Source organism: Gorilla gorilla, chromosome 5, assembly GCF_029281585.2.
Source record: "Gorilla gorilla gorilla isolate KB3781 chromosome 5, NHGRI_mGorGor1-v2.1_pri, whole genome shotgun sequence".
Classification (NCBI taxonomy): Eukaryota; Metazoa; Chordata; class Mammalia; order Primates; family Hominidae; genus Gorilla; species Gorilla gorilla.
In genome coordinates, this window is record NC_073229.2 from 46,654,198 (window position 1) to 46,672,429 (window position 18,232).

At 39.9% G+C, this 18,232-nt stretch overlaps 1 protein-coding gene across 16 annotated transcripts; it reads right to left on the reverse strand.

The window, feature by feature from the left end:
• Positions 1-1,892: 1,892 nt before the first annotated feature.
• On the reverse strand, positions 1,893-13,291 carry ZNF311 (zinc finger protein 311). 16 transcript variants are annotated; one of them, XM_055389851.2, is made up of 8 exons: positions 13,210-13,291; positions 12,647-12,897; positions 11,677-11,796; positions 11,244-11,325; positions 7,677-7,768; positions 7,216-7,366; positions 6,488-6,592; positions 1,893-4,339 (listed from the first exon to the last, which is right to left on the reverse strand). In XM_055389851.2, the coding sequence occupies exons 3-8, from the start codon at positions 11,683-11,685 to the stop codon at positions 2,754-2,756; spliced, it is 2,025 nt and encodes a 674-aa protein (XP_055245826.1). In that variant the 5' UTR covers positions 11,686-11,796; positions 12,647-12,897; positions 13,210-13,291; the 3' UTR covers positions 1,893-2,753. The 16 variants fall into 16 exon arrangements, with proteins under 16 accessions (XP_055245826.1, XP_055245816.1, XP_018884270.2 ...); XM_055389841.2 differs by having other exon boundaries at positions 7,216-7,342; positions 11,602-11,796; positions 13,210-13,285; XM_019028725.4 differs by having other exon boundaries at positions 7,216-7,342; positions 13,210-13,271.
• Positions 13,292-18,232: the final 4,941 nt, after the last annotated feature.

Below are 18,232 nucleotides of genomic sequence, written 5' to 3' on the forward strand. Positions count from 1 at the left end.
GCCTTTACTCTTGCATGGGTTTGAAATGTTCTATAATAAACTTTATTTTTTATTTATTTATTTTTTTGAGATGGAGTTTCGCTCTTATTGCCCAGGCTGGAGTGCAATGGCACAATCTCGGCTCACCGCAACCTCTGCCTCCCGGGTTCAAGCGATTCTCCTGCCTCAGACTCTGAGTAGCTGGGATTACAGGCAAGCGCCACCATGCCTGGCTAATTTTTGCATGTTTAGTAGAGACCGGGTTTCTCCATATTGGTCAGGCTGGTCTTGAACTCCCGACCTCAGATGATCTGCCCACCTCAGCCTCCCAAAGTGCTGGGATTACAGGCGGGAGCCACTGCGCCCGGCCAATACATTTTATTTTTTTTAATAGAAGAGGACTATAAAACCTATGGGAAGCTCTGATGGCACGACTATGACTTGCTGATGTTCACTACAGGTTATCTGGCTAGGCCACTTGCTGAGAAACTCCTGATGTATCTTCAAGTCTATTCTGGTTGGATTTCTCACTGAAAACTTTGTCTTTTGTCTGGGAGGTGAAAGCTAGACCCTCATCTTTCTGGGAGATAAGGAAAGTAGGCTGGAGGCGTTGACATTCAGTATGCTCCTTTTTCAAGTGGAATTTTTGTCCTCCATGTGTCTAGCCCACATATCCTTTGTTTAACCTTCTTCAGAAAATAAACCTCCAGTCTTCTTTGGGCTTGAGGACCTAGGACTCTGCTTGCTTCCTAAATAGCCTCTGACAGACTCTCCTCGTTTTAGTCTATTTATTCTCATTTCCAGGGGTACATGGTGCCACCAATTCTTGAGTCGCTTGAAGATTATGATGTAAAATAAATTTGTATTTTTTTTTTTTTTTTAAAGGAGTCTCACTCTGTTGCCCAGACTGGAGTGCAGTGGTGCGATCTCGGCTAACTGCCACTTCCCCCTCCCACGCCCCGGTAGCTGGGACTACAGGCACGCACCACCAAGCCCAGCTAATTTTTGTATTTTTAATAGAGAGACAGGGTTTCACCATGTTGGCCAGGCTGGTCTCAAATTGCTGATCCCAAGTGATCTGCCCATCTCGGCCACCCAAAGTGCTGGGATTACATGTGTCAACCACTGTGCCCGGTCAGATTTGTCCTTTACTTGCCCCCTTCAGGCTAAAATTTGGCTTTCTCAAATTCAATGTCATTATTACTTATCCATTTTTCAGTTTCCAAAATTTTGTAGTTGTCTCTTCTGCCATTCTTCCTGATTATGAATGGTTTTACTGTAGCATTAGTGTAGCTCTGAGGGGGAGCAATACCAAACACACGTAGTCAAGCTACAATCCTTACCAAGAAGTATCTTATCATCTTTCTTAAACTTAAATGAAATTGGCATTCTCCATTTCTTTTGTGAAGGTAAAGTAAAAATAATGTCATATCAGTGTTCTGGTAAAAATTTTGTGTTTGCACGTGGAATGTAATTCGATTTAAAAAGTGAGTTTTACCTGGTGATTTTTGTATGTAAATTATAACTTAGACTAACTCTTGTTTGGTAACTCTTCAGAATTAGAACTACAGATATCTTAGGGTTTCAAGCAACATGTTTTATCATTCAACTATGCACCTGACCTTCGAATTCCTTCAGTATTATTCTTACCAAACTTATTACCTTATGGCAGAATCTGTTCCAGTTGAGTATCTCCTAAATGTACAGATGTCCTGTAGCTTCTACTTGTGGATCGTAATTCTATTCTGGGATAGTTGCAGAACAAGATTAACCCACTGTTCATAAAGTAGTCCTTCAAAATTTTCAAGACATATCTTTTTCACCAGGTAAAAATCTAAAATTTATTCAAATACGCTCTCAAAATATTCATTTTATGTGTTTAGGAAACATCAAAAGACTTCTGGAGGTCAGACTAGTAATTTATTTATTTATTTATTTATTTTTTGAGATGGAGTCTTGCTCTGTTGCCCAGGCTGGAGTGCAGTGACACGATCTTGGCTCACTGCAACCTCCGCCTCCCGGGTAGCTGGGACTACAGGCATGCACCACCATGCCTGGCTAATTTTTGTATTTTTAGTAGAGGCAGGGTTTCACCGTATTGGCCATGCTGGTCTCGAACTCCTGACCTCGTGATCCTCCCTCCTCAGCCTCCCAAAGTGCTGGGATTACAGGCGTGAACCCCCGTGCCTGACTCTTATCTGTGATTTCTAAACCTGTTCTCTCCCTGCCTCCCTTTTCACTTTGAATCTTAGCAATCCTGATACAATATGGAGAAGTACCATTCTAGCTTTATGTTTAAAAAATTGCTAAAAATGATTTGTGTTTATAAATTACAAACTGTTTTCTGCTGAACTGAGGTATAACTTCATGTCGGAAAGATGTGGTGCACGCATATGGGAATTGCCTAGGAAAGCCTGAGCACAGAATTTACTAGTTACGTGATCCTGGGCAAGTTTGTTAATCTTTCTGTGCCTCAAATTCCTGATCTCATAGGGATGTTGTATGGATTTAAAAAGTTTAAATGTGTAAATCCCTTAGAACAGTGCCTAGAACACAGCAAGCACTAATAAGTGTTTATTATTATTAGGAAGTGATTGATAAACTCTTGGAAGTAAATGTGCTCACTGAAAAAATACTGAATAAGAAGGTAAACGACAATGTCTTTGGGGAATCTCACAATTAAGGGTCAGGAAATCAGGAATAACTAATATAAGAGACAGAAGAACCAGCCTAAGAGGTAGGAAAAACAGAAAGTAACACCAGAATCGTTATACTCAGGCACTGGTCAAAATACTGACTACTGAGGTCTGAGAAACAGTCACTGGAGAGAGGGATTTCCTACTCCCATCAAGTTCATGGGTTCTCCATATTTGATGTTTTCTTTTCTTATGTCCAGTAAGATTTGAGCTCACTCTAAAAGCTTTTCCACATTCCTCACATTCATAAGGTTTCTCCCCAGTATGAACTCGCTTATGTCCAATCAGAGCTGAGCCCTGACGGAAGGACGTGCCACACTCACTGCAGGTGTATGGCTTCTCACCAGTGTGGATTCTTTTGTGCTGCCTCAGGACTGAACTATGATGGAAGGCCATTCCACATACCTCACATTTGTGAGGCTTCTCTCCAGTGTGAATTCTTCGATGATTGGTCAAGTTTGATTTCCCACTGAAAGCTTTCCCACACTCTAAACATTTGTAAGGTTTCTCTCCAGTGTGGATTCTCTGATGGATGGTAAGGCAGTGCTGATCTTGGAAGGTTTTCCCACAATCCCTGCATTGATAGGGCTTCTCCCCTGTGTGCTCTCGTTCATGAGCCCTGCGCTTACAGTTATGACGAAAGGCTTTCCCACACTCCTCACACCTGTAACGTTTCTCTTCAGTGTGGATCCTTCTGTGTTTGGTGAGTTCTGCCTTGATGCTGAAGTCTTTTCCACACTGGGGACACCCATAGTGTTTCTCCCGAGTATGGATTCGTTTGTGTTTGCTTAGGTCTGAGCTCCGACTGAAGGCCCTTCCACACTTGCTGCACTCATAAGGTCGTTCCCCAGTGTGGATTCTTATGTGTTTGGTGAGGTCTGAACTCCCACTGAAGGCCTTCCCGCACTCCTCACATTCATATGGCTTCTCCCCAGTGTGGATTCTGCCATGGATGGTAAGGGAATGCTTAAACTGGAAGGCCTTCCCACAGCAGTTACATTCGTAAGGCTTCTCCCCGGTGTGGATAAGCTGATGCATACAGAGACGGTTCCTGGTCTTGAAGGCCTTCCCACAGTCCCTGCACTCGTGAGGCTTCTCCCCACCGTGGGTTTTTTTATGTCGGCAAAGAGCTGATCTACTGTTGAAAGCCTTCCCACACTGGGTGCAGTTAAAAGGTTTCTCCCCTGTGTGGATTATCTGGTGCATAGAAAGCTGATTTCTGGTCTTGAATGCTTTCCCACACTCATTACACACATGGGGTTTCTCACCAGAATGAATTTGCTCATGGAGAATTAGATCTGAGTACCAATTGAAGTTTTTGCCACACCTGGCACATTCATGGAGTTTCTGTGCTATAAGAACTTTATTACATTGACTATGTTTTGAGTTTGGATTCAAGTTTTTACTAAGCACTTTCTGGTTCTTTCCTTTTTTGCAGGTCACTTCCTCAGAGCCTTCTTTCTCTTCTCTCAGTTTCTCCCTTATAGATGTTTCCCATTGATTCTCTAATTTGACATCCTGAACACAAACTTCTCTAACCTTAGGATCCCGGGAATCAACTTTTAAGAGACTGTTAAATTTCATCCAGTAGGCTTCTCCATTTTCAAAAATCTCTTGTTGTGAACTTGCCTTTTCATTCTCAGGCCACATCTTGTCAGCTGACACTTAAACAAGAAAATACAAATGTCAGAGGGAAGGAAATAAGTGAGATGGCAGGGGTGAAGCAATGTTAAGCTGTTTGAAGAGTAAATAACTTTTCCATGCTGGAAAAATTACTAACGTTGTGGCCAAAAGTCAGAACAGGCTGAAATAATGAAAAGTATTGAGATATTTTACACTCAGCACACTTTATAAAAAATCCTTAAAAACCCACTCCTCCTCTATAGTCTCCTAGTTTAGTGAGTGTAAACTCTATACACCTAGTTATCTAAGCCACAAAACAAAATAATCTTCAACTCTGTCTCCCTTGTATTTACCCAGCTAACATTTTACAAATTCTACCTGTGAAGAGAGTTACAGAGGAGGTGCTGAAATGCTCATGCAGTCCCTTTTCAAGGAACTGTCTGCTTTGCTCCCAAGGGTGGGCCCTGGAGAGCCATATTTCTGTTATGTGACTCAGCCCATCTGGTTGGGGCAGATTAGATCTGCGCAATACCTGACCCAAACCAGGTCAGATTCTCTAATCCTGGACTTTAGAATTGTGATCTGATGGCAGGTAAGGCCAGCTCTAAGAGTAGCTCGGTCTTTAGCACTTAAATTTGAGAACTAGCGGTGGTGGGATGGTATTTGGTACAGAGGAGGGAATGTTCTGCCATCTGGTCCGAGAAGAAGAGAAGGTCAATTTGCCTAGAAAGAAGAATGAAGCTGACTCACAAAGAAGCAGGGAATACAGTTGGAAACCTGATGGTTTTGAGTCTCTTCTAGGGCCTGACACATAGCTGCCCTTAGGTCCCATGATACATCCTGAATAATAAATAAATTCATGTTTTTCTGCTTAAGCTAGCTTGGGTTAATTTCTATTGCTGTCAACCAAAGACTCCAAATACATCTTATTAATATTATCTCTGAACTCTATCTCTTCCTCTTTATTTCCACTGCCAGTGCATTCTCACTCACTAATTGCTATATCCCTCAAACATCCTTTACCCTGAATCCCTTCTAATCCATCCTCTGCACTGCTTCCAGATTATTCTCTCTGAAAATCAAGTCTAATCATGTCACTTTTTAGCTTAAAATACTTCAATGGCACTCCATAGTTAACCAGACAGGAAGAAAGTAAAGCATACGGTCAAGAGTCCTGGCTCTAGAGTGTGACTGCCTGGGTTCAAATCCTAGTATGACACTTAATAACTCTTAATACCTGTGTGAACTTGGGAGGATGACTTCACTTCTCCTTTGCCTCAGTTGCTTTATCTAAATGAGTTAATGTATGTAAAGCATATGCCACACTGAAGTACTTTAATCAATATTAGCTGTTATTGTAAGTTCAAGTTTTATAGTTTAAATTCCTTAAGAAAACTCCCAAAAAACAGACGTCATATCATGATCTTGCCCCTTTCTACTACTTATGAACCTCCCCAAAGCTATTCTAAGTCCCCTGCTCTACTCACACTGAACAATTCATAGTTCATATTCTTTTATTCCTCAATGCTTTCTCACATGTTATTCCTTCTGCCTAGAATGCCTCTCACCTGTCTCAATTTATGAGCACTGCAGTAACTGATACACAGAAGGGTAATAAATATTCTGAGATTTTTTTTTTTTTGAGGTGGAGTCTCACTGTGTCCCCTGGGTTGGAGTGCAGTGGTGTGATCTCAGCTCACTGCAACCTCTGTCTCCTGGGTTCATATGATTCTCCGGCCTCAGACCTCCCAAGCAGCTGGGATTACACCCAGCATGCACCACCACACCCAGCATGCACCACCACACCCAGCTAATTTTTGTATTTTTAGTAGAGATGGGGTTTCACCATATTGGCCAGGCTGGTCTCAAACTCCTGACCTCAGGTGATCTGCCCATCTTGGCCTCCCAAATTGCTGGGATTACAGGCATGAGCTACTGTGCCCAGCCTCTAAGCTTTTTTTTTGGGCCAAATTGCAAAAATCTATTAGATAGGTTACAAAGAACCAGTTAGATAATAACAGAATAATTGCCCAAATAGTTTGTCACTGTTTCAATTTTCTTTTCCTTAAGTTTCCTAAATGGGTTTCCTTTCTGGGCCCTTCGGCTGGATGATCCACCACTGAGAATGTTCTATAACCATTATGCCACATGGAAGATCAGAGGGAACTGAAAGTTTCTCTATTACTCACCTGGGTAGGAGCAGCTTAGGGACTCCCTGTCCTGTGGATCCTGCACACAGGGGTCTACTTCTCGCTCCAGATGAGAGATTAAAGGAGGTTTAGGAAATGGAAATCCTGGTTGCAGAGAAGAAATAAGTGTGTAGAGTAACTTATAACTTAATGTTTAGCCCTGATCCTTCTGTTTGTATATGAAAACAGCAAAGAAATGTTAATTTAGATAGAGAAAAGGGTTTTTCAGGGGTCTAGTAACATGTAAAAGAACATGTTTAGGGACTTTCTCAGAAAAGTCACACTCAGAAGGAAAGAGAAGTTCTGGGAAAGTCATTTGGGTGTGCTCTCCTGTTTTTTTAACTTTATTTTGTTTTACTTTAGGAGAGTGGGAGTCTGGTATAGGAAGACTATCAGTTTCAGGCACATGGAAGGCAGTTCTTGACTAGGAGCGGAATATAGAACACCCCATAAAAAAATGAGAGGCTTGAGGAAGCAAGAACCCAGGGAAAACAGAAGCTAAGCGTCTCCTTTTAACTCATTCCAAATCAGAAAACAGCAACTAGGTTAGCCAAAAAATTATCTTGCTATGTAATAGAGGCAACTCAAAACTCTTAATTTTTGGGCAAGATCTTGATGATAAAGAATAAGGACTCTTTCAATATGAGACCTTATATACATCAATAAATAAATCAATTAAATAATAAAAAAAGAAGGTAGAAAGCATTAAGTGTAGGGAAGGTCCTTACCAAGTGATACCATGTTCCCATAATTTTCCAACATCACATCCTTATAGAGATGCCTTTGAGCGTAGGTCAGACACTGCCACTCCCTGTTAGTGAAGTTCACAGCTACATCCTCAAATGTCACTGACTCCTGAAATAATATGCTCCTGCTATCCTGGAGAAAACGCCATAGTTTCCTCAGGAAACAGAGGCAGAAGAAAGGAATTTGCAAGGAGGAGGTTTATAGAAGTGAAAGGCTCTTCCCTTTTGGTGGGTATTTACAAATGAGATGAAAGGGAGCATGGGGTTTTGATAGCAAAAAATAATGAAAGAGAAAACAACCCACAAGTGGTTTATCATGCAACAAAATGTTCCTTATGAGAGCGAGAACATTGATTTAGGAGTTGCACAGCCAGAGAACGCAGTGAAAACAAGGCCATATTTTGGATGTATTTTCAAGGAGGAGGAAAGGGGCCTCAGCTCACTTGGGCCTGGCTCATTAGTGTGATATCTGCTTGCGGCAGGTTTCCTTGGCTTCCATCTTTAGTGAAGGCAGGATATGGAGCAGGTAATAGAGCTGAGGGAAGATAAGTAAGCCAAGAGTCAATATAGCACAGTATTAATGAAATCTCCTGCATTCGTCTTCTCTTCCTCAAATGTAGAAGCTTCTGCAGCTCTAACCTAGGGCTTTAGGCTACTGCCTTACAGTATCCTTCCTCTTCATTATTTTTCTAGTCTCAACTTCCAGTGTTGGGCATCAGGCCCTGGCACAGCAGCCAAGGCAGCTCTTGGAAATGCACTCTTCTCCTGTCTCACCTACTGTTTTCCTGTGGTCTTTGTCCTGGAATAAACTTTCCCCCTCCCCAAACAGATCTGGTAAAAAGGCCCAAATCACTTACTCCCTGGTTTTGAATAGACCTTCTTCCTGTATTTGAATACTGAAGTCATTTCTTCCAAAATACTTGGGGTAGAAGGAGGGTGAAAAAGAGTGTGTGTGTGCATGCACGTGTGTGTGTGTGTGCATATGTGTTGAACAGAAGCATCCAGAGATAGGACCAAAGCTTATTTTTTCAGGTAACTTAATGGCTGGTCTACCTCCAGTTAGTAACAAATTTTTTTCCTTATTCCTCTTAGAGAAGAATCATTCTTCCCGATTTTGCACCTTTTTCCTACTAATTCCCTAGTACTGAGTTATCCTCCCTATGTCAATATAGTATAGCACACAGAGCATTTTAAAATGCAAAAGAAACTTTATAAAGAGTGTCCAAGTGTTCAGGTATAATCCATATGATTGGGTGAGAAGTAGTTTCTTTTCTTTTTTTTTTTTTCAGACTTAAGGGTCTCGCTCTGTCTCCCAGGCTGGAGTGCAGTGGCGTGATCTTGCCTCACTGCAAGCTCTACCTCCTGGGTTCACACCATTCTCCTGCCTCAGCCTCCCAAGTAGCTGGGACTACAGGTGCCCACCACCACGCCTGGCTAATTTTTTGTATTTTTAGTAGAGATGGGGTTTCACCATGTTAGCCAGGATGGTCTCGATCTCCTGACATCATGATCCACCCGCCTCGGCCTCCCAAAGTGCTGGGATTACAGGCGTGAGCCACCACGCCCAGCTGAGAAGTAGTTCATATTACTAATTAATAGAGCCTGACTTTATTCCTTGCAGGCCAGCTCAATCTTTCTGTAGCTTCAATGTTTAAGGTGCCTTATTTTTCTTGATAGTTTATCAACACATCGCCAAGTCCAAATCTGAATAATTGCTGTCTGCTTTTAAGACACCAGCAGGGTCAAAGTAATCTATTGGTAAGATTTTAGAATCACCCTTTGGATTTAGACCTCCAAGACTATCATTCCATTTTTACGAAAAACCGATTTAGAACCAAGCTGATTTCTTTTCACTGAAATTGCCCAAGAAGACTCTTCTTTAGTTTCAGCTACTTATAGCTTTTGACCAAGACCAAGGCTGCATCTCAATCGTGGTGGTTCCATACAGTTTTTCCACTGTCTCACTCTAAAAGCTCCGAGTTCCTTTATAACTGTCTCAAAAAGTCTGAACTCATCTGGATGGCACACAACTCACAGCAGACACATGTTTGTGCCTTGTTAATGTTACATAACAGTTCTTTTCCTTATAACATTAACATACTTAAAGCTCTTAATTGGATGTTTTCAACCATTATTTTATTATGAATATTTTCAAGTATATAGAAAAGTTGAAAAAATTATATAGTAAATATCCATATACCAATCACTTACATTCCACAATTCACGTTCTGCAATATTTGCTTTATCACATACTTATCCATTTATCTATTCCTCTCTCTGTTCATTAACGTATCTTATTTTTTGAGTCATTTCAAAGTAAGTTGAAAGCATCAGTACACCTCACCCCTAAACAGTTTAACATGTATATCATTAACTGGAAGTTCAACATTTGTTTACCTTCTTTTTTGAGGTAAAATTTACATATAATCAAATGCACATGTCTTAAATGTACCCTTAGAGAAACTCTGACAAAAGCATACCCCTATGTAACTCATTCCCTACTGGTTTTTACCATATCTTCTTCACAACTGGGAAAGTCTGTCACTCATAGTGATTCATAAGCTTTATTTTTTAGCTTTAGCTTTAGAAATTGAAAGGTTATTCCTCTTAAGTTAAAAATGAATTTAGGAAACAGGCTACATGAAAAAACAACATAAAACTTTTTGTTAAAGCAGTATACAGATATCTTGTGGGATAAGATTAATACATTTGTATTGTATTATATGATAGGTGGCTATAGAATTTCTGACCCTGAAAATCCACCACAGCAGATTTCAAGACCATTTGAGAAAAAGAAGACTGGGAGACTCGTGCATCCGAGTTTAGCAATAGCTATTATTTTTTATTTCTAAATCTATAAAAAATTTATGTTCTATATTATTAATTCTCATTTATGATCCCTTGTACAGCAGACATCTCAGGATTCCTCCTCTAGATGTTTCAACACTATATCTAGAAACACATTTTATTTTTATTTTTTGCAGGTAGCATATACTAAAAAGCTTACTTTTGAATGTGCCTACTCCTCTGTCCAAAAGTCTATGCCTTTCTGGGTTTGATTTTATGACTCCTGAATTGCTATATACCATCTCCTAGGTTGCGCCTCCAACAGCAATTTTTTTTTTTTTTTTTTTTTTAGACAGAGTCTCACTCTGTTGCCCAGGCTGGAGTGCAGTGGCATGATCTCAGCTCACTGCAACCTCCACCTCCTGGGTTCAAGCGATTCTTCTGCCTCAGCCTCCTGAGTAACTGGGGTTACAGGTGCATTACACCACACCTGGCTAATTTTTGTATTTTTAGTAGAGATGGGATTTCACCATATCGGCCAGGCTGGTCATGAACTCCTGACCTCACGTGATCCACCCACCTAGGCCTCCCAAAGTGCTAGGATTACAGGCATGAGTCACCGCACCCGGCCTACCATCAGCTTTTATACAAATCTTAACCACTTTTCCTCCTCACATACGCCACCAAAGAGCACAAGGCTTCAATGGGAAAACTTTTGCTTCTTCTTTTGTCACTGCTTTATTTTATATTTTGGAGATATCTATACATCATTTAAAAGTATCAGGGCTCCAGAAAGGTCTGCAGAAGTAAAATTGTATATATTCAAATGTTACATGTTGGCAAAATTATGTTTGGGTAGGAATTACTGAATTATACCACAAGTTTTATAAGTGTAAAATATGTGCAAATATGTATGCTATTTACCATATATCTCAAGTTATACAAATAGTAAATGTCTGACTGCATTGATTCTTTCTGATAAATTGCTTTGTAGAATCTTTTACACATTGATTTTTTTCAAAACTTAAGATACTGACAGAAACTGAATATTTAGTTCCTCTAGATATTGATCCAAGCCTAGTATAGAAACAAAATAAGACTTTCTATAAATGCTCATTAATGAACAGATTTTTGGGCCCCAGTGTGGCATTTTCCACCCACTCTGTGTCCTTACTACATTCTCAGCTGCCGTGACTCCTGCCACAATCTCCTGTGTATCTCACCGCTTTCCTGAGGGAGCTGGGTATCCTGGGGGGTCCAAAGCAGCTGGCTTGGTGGTCCTGAACTCTCATCCAACAGCACAACCTATTGCAAGACACAGAATGAATTCAGGAAAGTTATGAAGGTGAGAAAAATACATAGGAAGATGCAAGCAACCATACAGGTCTATCCACAGAAACTGTCTCCCAGAAATACCAAAAGAGGGGAGAAAATAATGGACTCAGTTCCTAATACCTTATGAAAACTAGAAATGGCATCTACAACTACAAAGCTTTAATGATCACCAGGTCAAGCAGGAAAAACAGTATCTAGGAGGAGACACCTCCAACAGTATCTAGAGTCAGACACACCACCACTCACACTGCTTTCCTTCTTTCTTGGACTCACTTCTCCTTCTTCCTCCTTGTGATGTATCACAGACCCTCCTCTTCTTACCTCCTGCATCTTTTTACTCAGGTTTCTTTAACAGTCTTCCACTGCTGTCCTGGTTTCTTCCTACTGGTCAGATCCAGTTCTCAAACAAGCTGTGAAGTGGCTCCAGTTGATGCCAGCCTCCTTTGGAGAACACATGTTTTGGTGGTGCCAGCCAAACGGCCCTTCTTGACCCACAGTGCCGCTACTGTTTGGCTTAATGTGTCAAACACTGCCCTGGATTTGGGGTTCATTAGCAACACTAAACCACTGTGATCTCACATCTTGTTTCCCTGCATATTTGGCGAAGGGAAAAGAGGAATGTGACCACAGGAAAAAATAGGGAGTCACTGAGAACCTGAGGCAGGAAGTCAAACTGAAAATGTGAACATATCCAGAATACAATCTCAACGGCTTGTACAATCTCAACCCTTGTCTGAGCCACCATCACCTGCTATCTCCCCTCCTTTCCATTACTGCGGTAGTCTTCTAACTGGTCTCCTTTCTTCAATCCTTGCCTTCCTCCTTTCTTAATAGGGCAGTCTGAGTAGTCCGTTTACAACTTGAGTTGGATCATTTCATCGCTCTGCTGAAAACTCTCCAGTGGCTCAACCTTACTTAAAATAAAACCTGAAGTCCTTACCGAGGTATACAAGGCCCTACTGAATGTGCCCGTGACTTCTAACTTCCTCTCCTGCTCACCCAAAATAAGAGCTGAAGTCTTAAGAGTGGCATACAAGTCTACAGGATGTGTCATTCTCAACACCTTCTACTCTTCTCCCACTCCCTCAATCTTCAGCCATACCGACCTTCCTTCTCTTCCATCTTAGGGCCTTTCCATTGGCTGCTCCCTTCACCTTAAGCGATCTCCATGGCTAATAATCTTGCCTCCTTCAAGTGTTTTCTTATATGTCATCTTCCCAAGGAGGTCTACTCTGAGTGCCTTATTTAAAATTGCAGCCTATCCCCTCCTTCCAATCCTGATGGGCCTTACCTTGCTTTACATGAATTCTTCTTTTCCTCTATAGCACTTTATAATTTTCCAGTATGGTGCATAAGTTACTTATTAATATATACATTGTTTACGGTGGTTCTACCTTCGCTAAAATCTAGGCTTTTAGGCTCCATGAGGGCAGGAATTTTTGTCGTCTTGTTCACAGTTGTATTCTCAACGCCTAAAACAGCGCTTGCAATAGTATGTGCTGGATTAAAAATTAGCTGACTGAATGAATATATGAATGGATGCTGTAGAGAAGAATAAAAAGAATGGGTCAGGAGGCGACAAGAGCAAGACTCCAGTCTCAAAAAAAAAAAAAAAAAAAAATGGGTCACGGGCCCCTGGGAGGAGGTAGGGCAAATGGGCGGGAAAAGCTCATTTTGGGGAATGGCTTCGAGGGAGGAAACCGCAGCAGACTCCCTCCTCAAATCTGGCCCCAAAACCCCGCCCCTGCCTGCAACCCCAAGGGCCCGGGTATTTAGGTGAGGGGGGCGACGGCGGCACCGGACTCCTCTCCTCTCAGCTGCAAATTCCGACCCACGACGGCCCAAGGCACAGACCTTCCCGCCGGTACTCTCCCCAAGAAATGAGAAACAGAAATATACAGAAGCTCCACTTCCTAGTCCGCCAATTATCATTTCCGGTGATTTTCTAGGAAAGGCGTCAACTCTCTGGTCTAGGCGTTCCCTCAAACTCTCCGCCCTCCTCCTCGCGGCTCAGCCTTCTAGGAGTTTGCGTGCGTTTATGGCCGGTGCAAAGGGGTTGCAGAAATATTACCCTTTTGCTCCTTTTTTCCCATGTAGAGGAACCTCTAGATAGGAATGGACAGAAGTTTTGTGACAAATATATGAAAAAGTTACTTTTAAATATTAACTAAGAAGACAAATAATTGAATGTCTTTTTCAAAAGTAAAGACTATTTTAAGCCTATGCAGAAGTCGAAAGAAGAGTATAATTAACCCACATATACCCATCATTTACATTTAAAAATACATAAAATTCTGCCACACTTGTTTCATCCATCTCCATTTTTTCTTGCTGAAACGTTTTAAAGCAAACCCCAAATATCTTACTTTCAACTTCATTATGCATTTATTTTAAAAAGGATATTTTCCTACAGAATCACAATACCATTATCCCATTTAACAAAATAATTCCTGGTTATCATCTAATACCAAGTCCATATTATATTTCCCTAAATATATACATATGCTTCTTACATTTGTTTTCTATTTCATTCAAGATCTAAAGTCCCTGTATTTAATTTGGGCATGTGTCTTAATTCTTTTAAAATTCACATCTGAACTAGTTCCTCCTTCCATCCTCCTCTTCGTCTGCCCCTCATATAGTCAACTAATTGAACAAATTGGGACATTTGTCCTGAATGTTCTACATGCTGGCTTTGTCTATTTGTGTCCCCATTTTATTAGTTTCTCTAGCCTCATACTTCCTGTAAAACTTGATGTTACCTCTAAAGGTTTGATTAGAGTTAGGTTTAACTTTGTTGGTAAGAATCCTTAGGTGGTGCTATGTACTTTTTGCCACAGATCAGGAAGCATATAATGTTTTTGATGCTAAGATTGACCAGTGGGTTTAATACTTGATAGCTGAATCCTTCCATGTAAACTTTCCCACTGGCTTTTAATCTGATAGATTCAGCCACCCCATTTCATTAGAGTTTGTAAAATTGTAATTTTTCTAATTCAATAATTTTTTCACATTTATTAGTTAGAACTCCTCTATAAAGAAAAACTTTCCTTCATCAATTTAGCAATTTAGGGCTATTTGGTTATCCTGAAATGTAGTTTGTACAGGAAAGACAGACTGTTTAATTTTCAACATAATTGCCAATTTTCAGAAAAAGCAGTTGTGCCTTAGGTGCCATCAATGGTAACCACCTTACAAAATGTGATAGCCATCCTATAAAATGGCTGGCTGGGCCCTACTGTCCAGCATTCACATCCTTGTGTAGCCCCCTTCCACATTGTACCAGGGTTGGTTTGTGTGACTGAATGATCTGGTAAAAGTGATGCTATGTTTTTTGTTTGTTTGTTTGTTTGTTTGTTTTGTTTTTTGAGACAGAGTCTTGCTCTGTTGCCCAGGCTGGAGTGCAGTGGCGCGATCTTGGCTCACTGAAATCGCCACCTTCCGGGTTCAAGTGAGTCTCCTGCCTCGGTTTCCCAAGTAGCTGGGACTATAGGCATGCATCAGCATGCCCAGCTAATTTTTATATTTTAGTAGAGATAGAGTTTCACTATGTTGGCTGACTGGTCTTAAACTCCTGGCCTCAAGTGATCTGCCCACCTTGGCCTCCCAAAGTGCTGGGATTACAGCCATGAGCCACCGCACCTGGCCGATGCTACATTATCTCTAATATTAGGTTATAAAATAATCTACGGCTTCTGTTTTGGTCTGTTTTTCTTTCTTAGATCACACACCCTTGGGAAAGCCAAATGTCATGTTGTAAGGAGAGGCCCAGGTGGTGAGGAACTGAAGCCTCCTGCCAGCAGACACATGAGTGAGTTTGGAAGTGGATCTTTCTACCTTAGTCAAGCTTTCAGATGACTGCAGCCCTGGTTGATGTCTTGGGTGCAACCTTATGACATACGCAGGACCACCAGCCAAGCTGCTCCCAGATTTCTGGTCTTCAGAAGCTGGGGAATGGCTTTGAGGGAGGAAACTGCAACAGATGTTTGGTTCTAAGTTTTATAACTAATGCAAAATTTTGTTTTCTCTTTTTGTGCATCTAATGTGCACTAATGTAAAATCTTTTTGTGCAACTAATGCAAAATTTTGTTTTCTCTTTTTGTGCACAACATCAAGTGTTCTGCATCAGTTGATAACTAATGCAAAATTTTGTTTTCTCTTTTTGCATATCAGTATGAACACATGGATTTAAAAAATACATTCAATGAGTCTCAATCAATTGCAGTAGTTATTCTTTTTAATGTTCAAATTATTTCATCTTTGGTCAGTGGGAGTCCCTTTATTTTATCTCCTGTGTCCTTTTCATCCAACTCTAAGCGTCTTTGCTTTTTTCCTTTATGGCAAGATAAATGTTTCAGACACATGTCATACATTTCCTGCCTCAGACCTGGAATCAGCCATTTTTCCAAGATGTTCTGGTGCTTTCAGCGGGGGCAAGGATTGCATACCTTTGTGAATAGTCATGGTTAGCTGTTTTAAAAATGTATCAAAATGAAATAAAATTTGCTTAATTATGAGATTAAATCCCGGCTACCCCACTCACAATGTGTGTGTATCATACCTTAGACCCACCCTAGTTTGTCTATCTGCAAAATGGGTCCAGTGTAAATACCTAAATTTCAGAGCTGTTATAAGGATAAATTAGTTAATACGTGGAAATCACTTAACACATTGCCTGGCATCAAATTTCATGATGAGAATAACTGCAAACCTGGAAGATACTATAATGGTAATGAGGTATACTTTCTTCATTTTATACTTGAGAAAATTGAGGCCCAAGAGATTAAAAACTTGTTTGTACAAAAGAGGATAAAATTAGAAGGGAATCTAATGATTTCAGACTCTTGGATCTCATACCTAGACTACTTTGGATATAAATGCAGCCTTTCCAGCCCAGTTGGGTCTTCTATTTATTCAAAGACAAAGGAGGTAAGAAAATACTTGGCACAGTAGCAATAAAGTGGTATTATGGGAAGTGCAGAAACTTTATATTGAGAAGATCTTGTTCCTGATTCTGCAACTTGTTAGCTATGATACTGTGAGCAAGTTACTTAATTTCTCTGTGCCTTAATTGCTGCATCTGTAAAATAGTGAAAACAAATCCCTTATGCACAAATTCACTGTGAGAGGGTTAATATACATATATTGTATATGAAAATGCCTGGCCATATTACTTGCTGAATAAAAATCATTATACAAAAATAATTTCTTCAATCCCCCAATTTTATAAACTTTTATTCTCATCTAATGGAAATTGGCATTTTAAGTAGAATGATCCCTAAGGATACTAAGTCTATAGTTTTGCAAAGGACTTTAGTGAATACTGTGCAAAGGCACTGTGCAAGGAGCTACAGGAGAGATGCTATGCGTGGTCATCTACCTTCCAGGCTGACTGGGTACAGTCTTTCTTCCCAATATTAATCTACTTAACAGTAATAATGTCCAGTTCACATATTTTTGTGCGATACATTCATGAAAGACTGCTATACCCTTTGCTGTTATAAAGATACTTCCACAGTAGACTGTTAGCATATACTTTAATAATCTAGTTGGATTAAGAGACATTTATTTACATTATTTTCTCTAGGCTAACCACAATCGCTCATAAAATATCTCCTAAAATAATTAATACTGGAATTTTACCAGGGATCCATGTCAAATTTTTCACCCTGTTAATTCCACAGTTCACCTTCTTACTTTTTGAAAATTTGGATATTTGTCAGACTTGGGCATTTGTTGCACTACTCAAAAATGGGCTTCAGGGGTCCTGTGGCCAATCCTCCTGAACTTTAGTTTGCTTTAAGCTGGGCATGAAAACTTGTAGTTACTGTTTTACTACCTTCCTTATGTAAATGTTTGTCCTATCATTCTCAACTTGAAGGTCATGACACTTGATGGAGATATGAAAGCCTGATAATGTTAAGTAATTTTATGGCTCTTCCGCCATCTGTCAAAATTACAAAATTCATTTCCTGGGGCTTTTAAAAAAATAGCAAATATTTCAGGCATACTAAAGAGTAATATAAAGAACACTCAACATCTAGCTTAAGACATAAAAGATTATGTACACAATTAAATCACCATGTCTACTCCTCACCAATTCCTTCCCCCTTCCTTCCCAGGTTAACTACTATCTTGATTTTGATGTTATTATTCCCATGCATGTTCACATATTTTTAGTACATATGTGGGTAGCCACAAATATTATATAGTGTAATTTACATGTTTTACAAATTTTGTACAAATAGTTTCAGTTTGTACATATCCTTTGAGCTCTAAATACTTGATTTCATTTTGGTTCAATATTTTTGGCAAGAATACATTATAGGGGTTACTGTGTAATTTGTACTCAACTTTACATGTAGTTTTGAGATTTATCCTTCATGAAAAATGTGGCTCTAGCTCATCCATTTTAACTTCCATAGACAGGTCTTTCCATTTTCCTTCCAATAATCTTTTTAATTAACCTGACTGTTTTTCAGTTCAACTCAGAACTTGCTAGCAAGTATTTTTTTGTCTTTGATATTTCATTTAAAAAATATTGGCAATCTTTTTGAAATAATTGTTTCTTGGAATTTTCCCTTCTAAAAGGGTAATTTCCCGTAATTTTTGGTAGAAAGTTTATATTCTAATATGGGAAAGAACAATCTAAAAAGTATTTACTATGGTACATAGAGGAAACTTAAATGCATATTATTAAGTGAAAGAAGCCAATTTGAAAAGGCTACATTCTGTATGATTTCAACTATATGACATTCTGGAAAAGGCAAAACTATGGAGACAGTAAAAAGATCATATATGTAGCATCTTAAACAAAGAAAAAAAAGTTCAGTGGTTGTCAGGGTTTGGAAGTGGAGAAGGATGACCAGGCCGAGCA

Coding starts and splice junctions, on each gene's coding strand:
- ZNF311 (XM_063707444.1), bottom strand. CDS start 11,685: ATGCAGGAGGTAAGAAGAGGAGGGTCTGTGATACATCACAAGGAGGAA. Junction 7,769..11,243: donor CCAGCTCCCTCAGGAAAGCG/GTGAGATACACA, acceptor ATCTTCCCTCAG/CTCTATTACCTGCTCCATAT. Junction 4,340..6,487: donor CCTAAGCTGCTCCTACCCAG/GTGAGTAATAGA, acceptor TTCTTGTTTAAG/TGTCAGCTGACAAGATGTGG.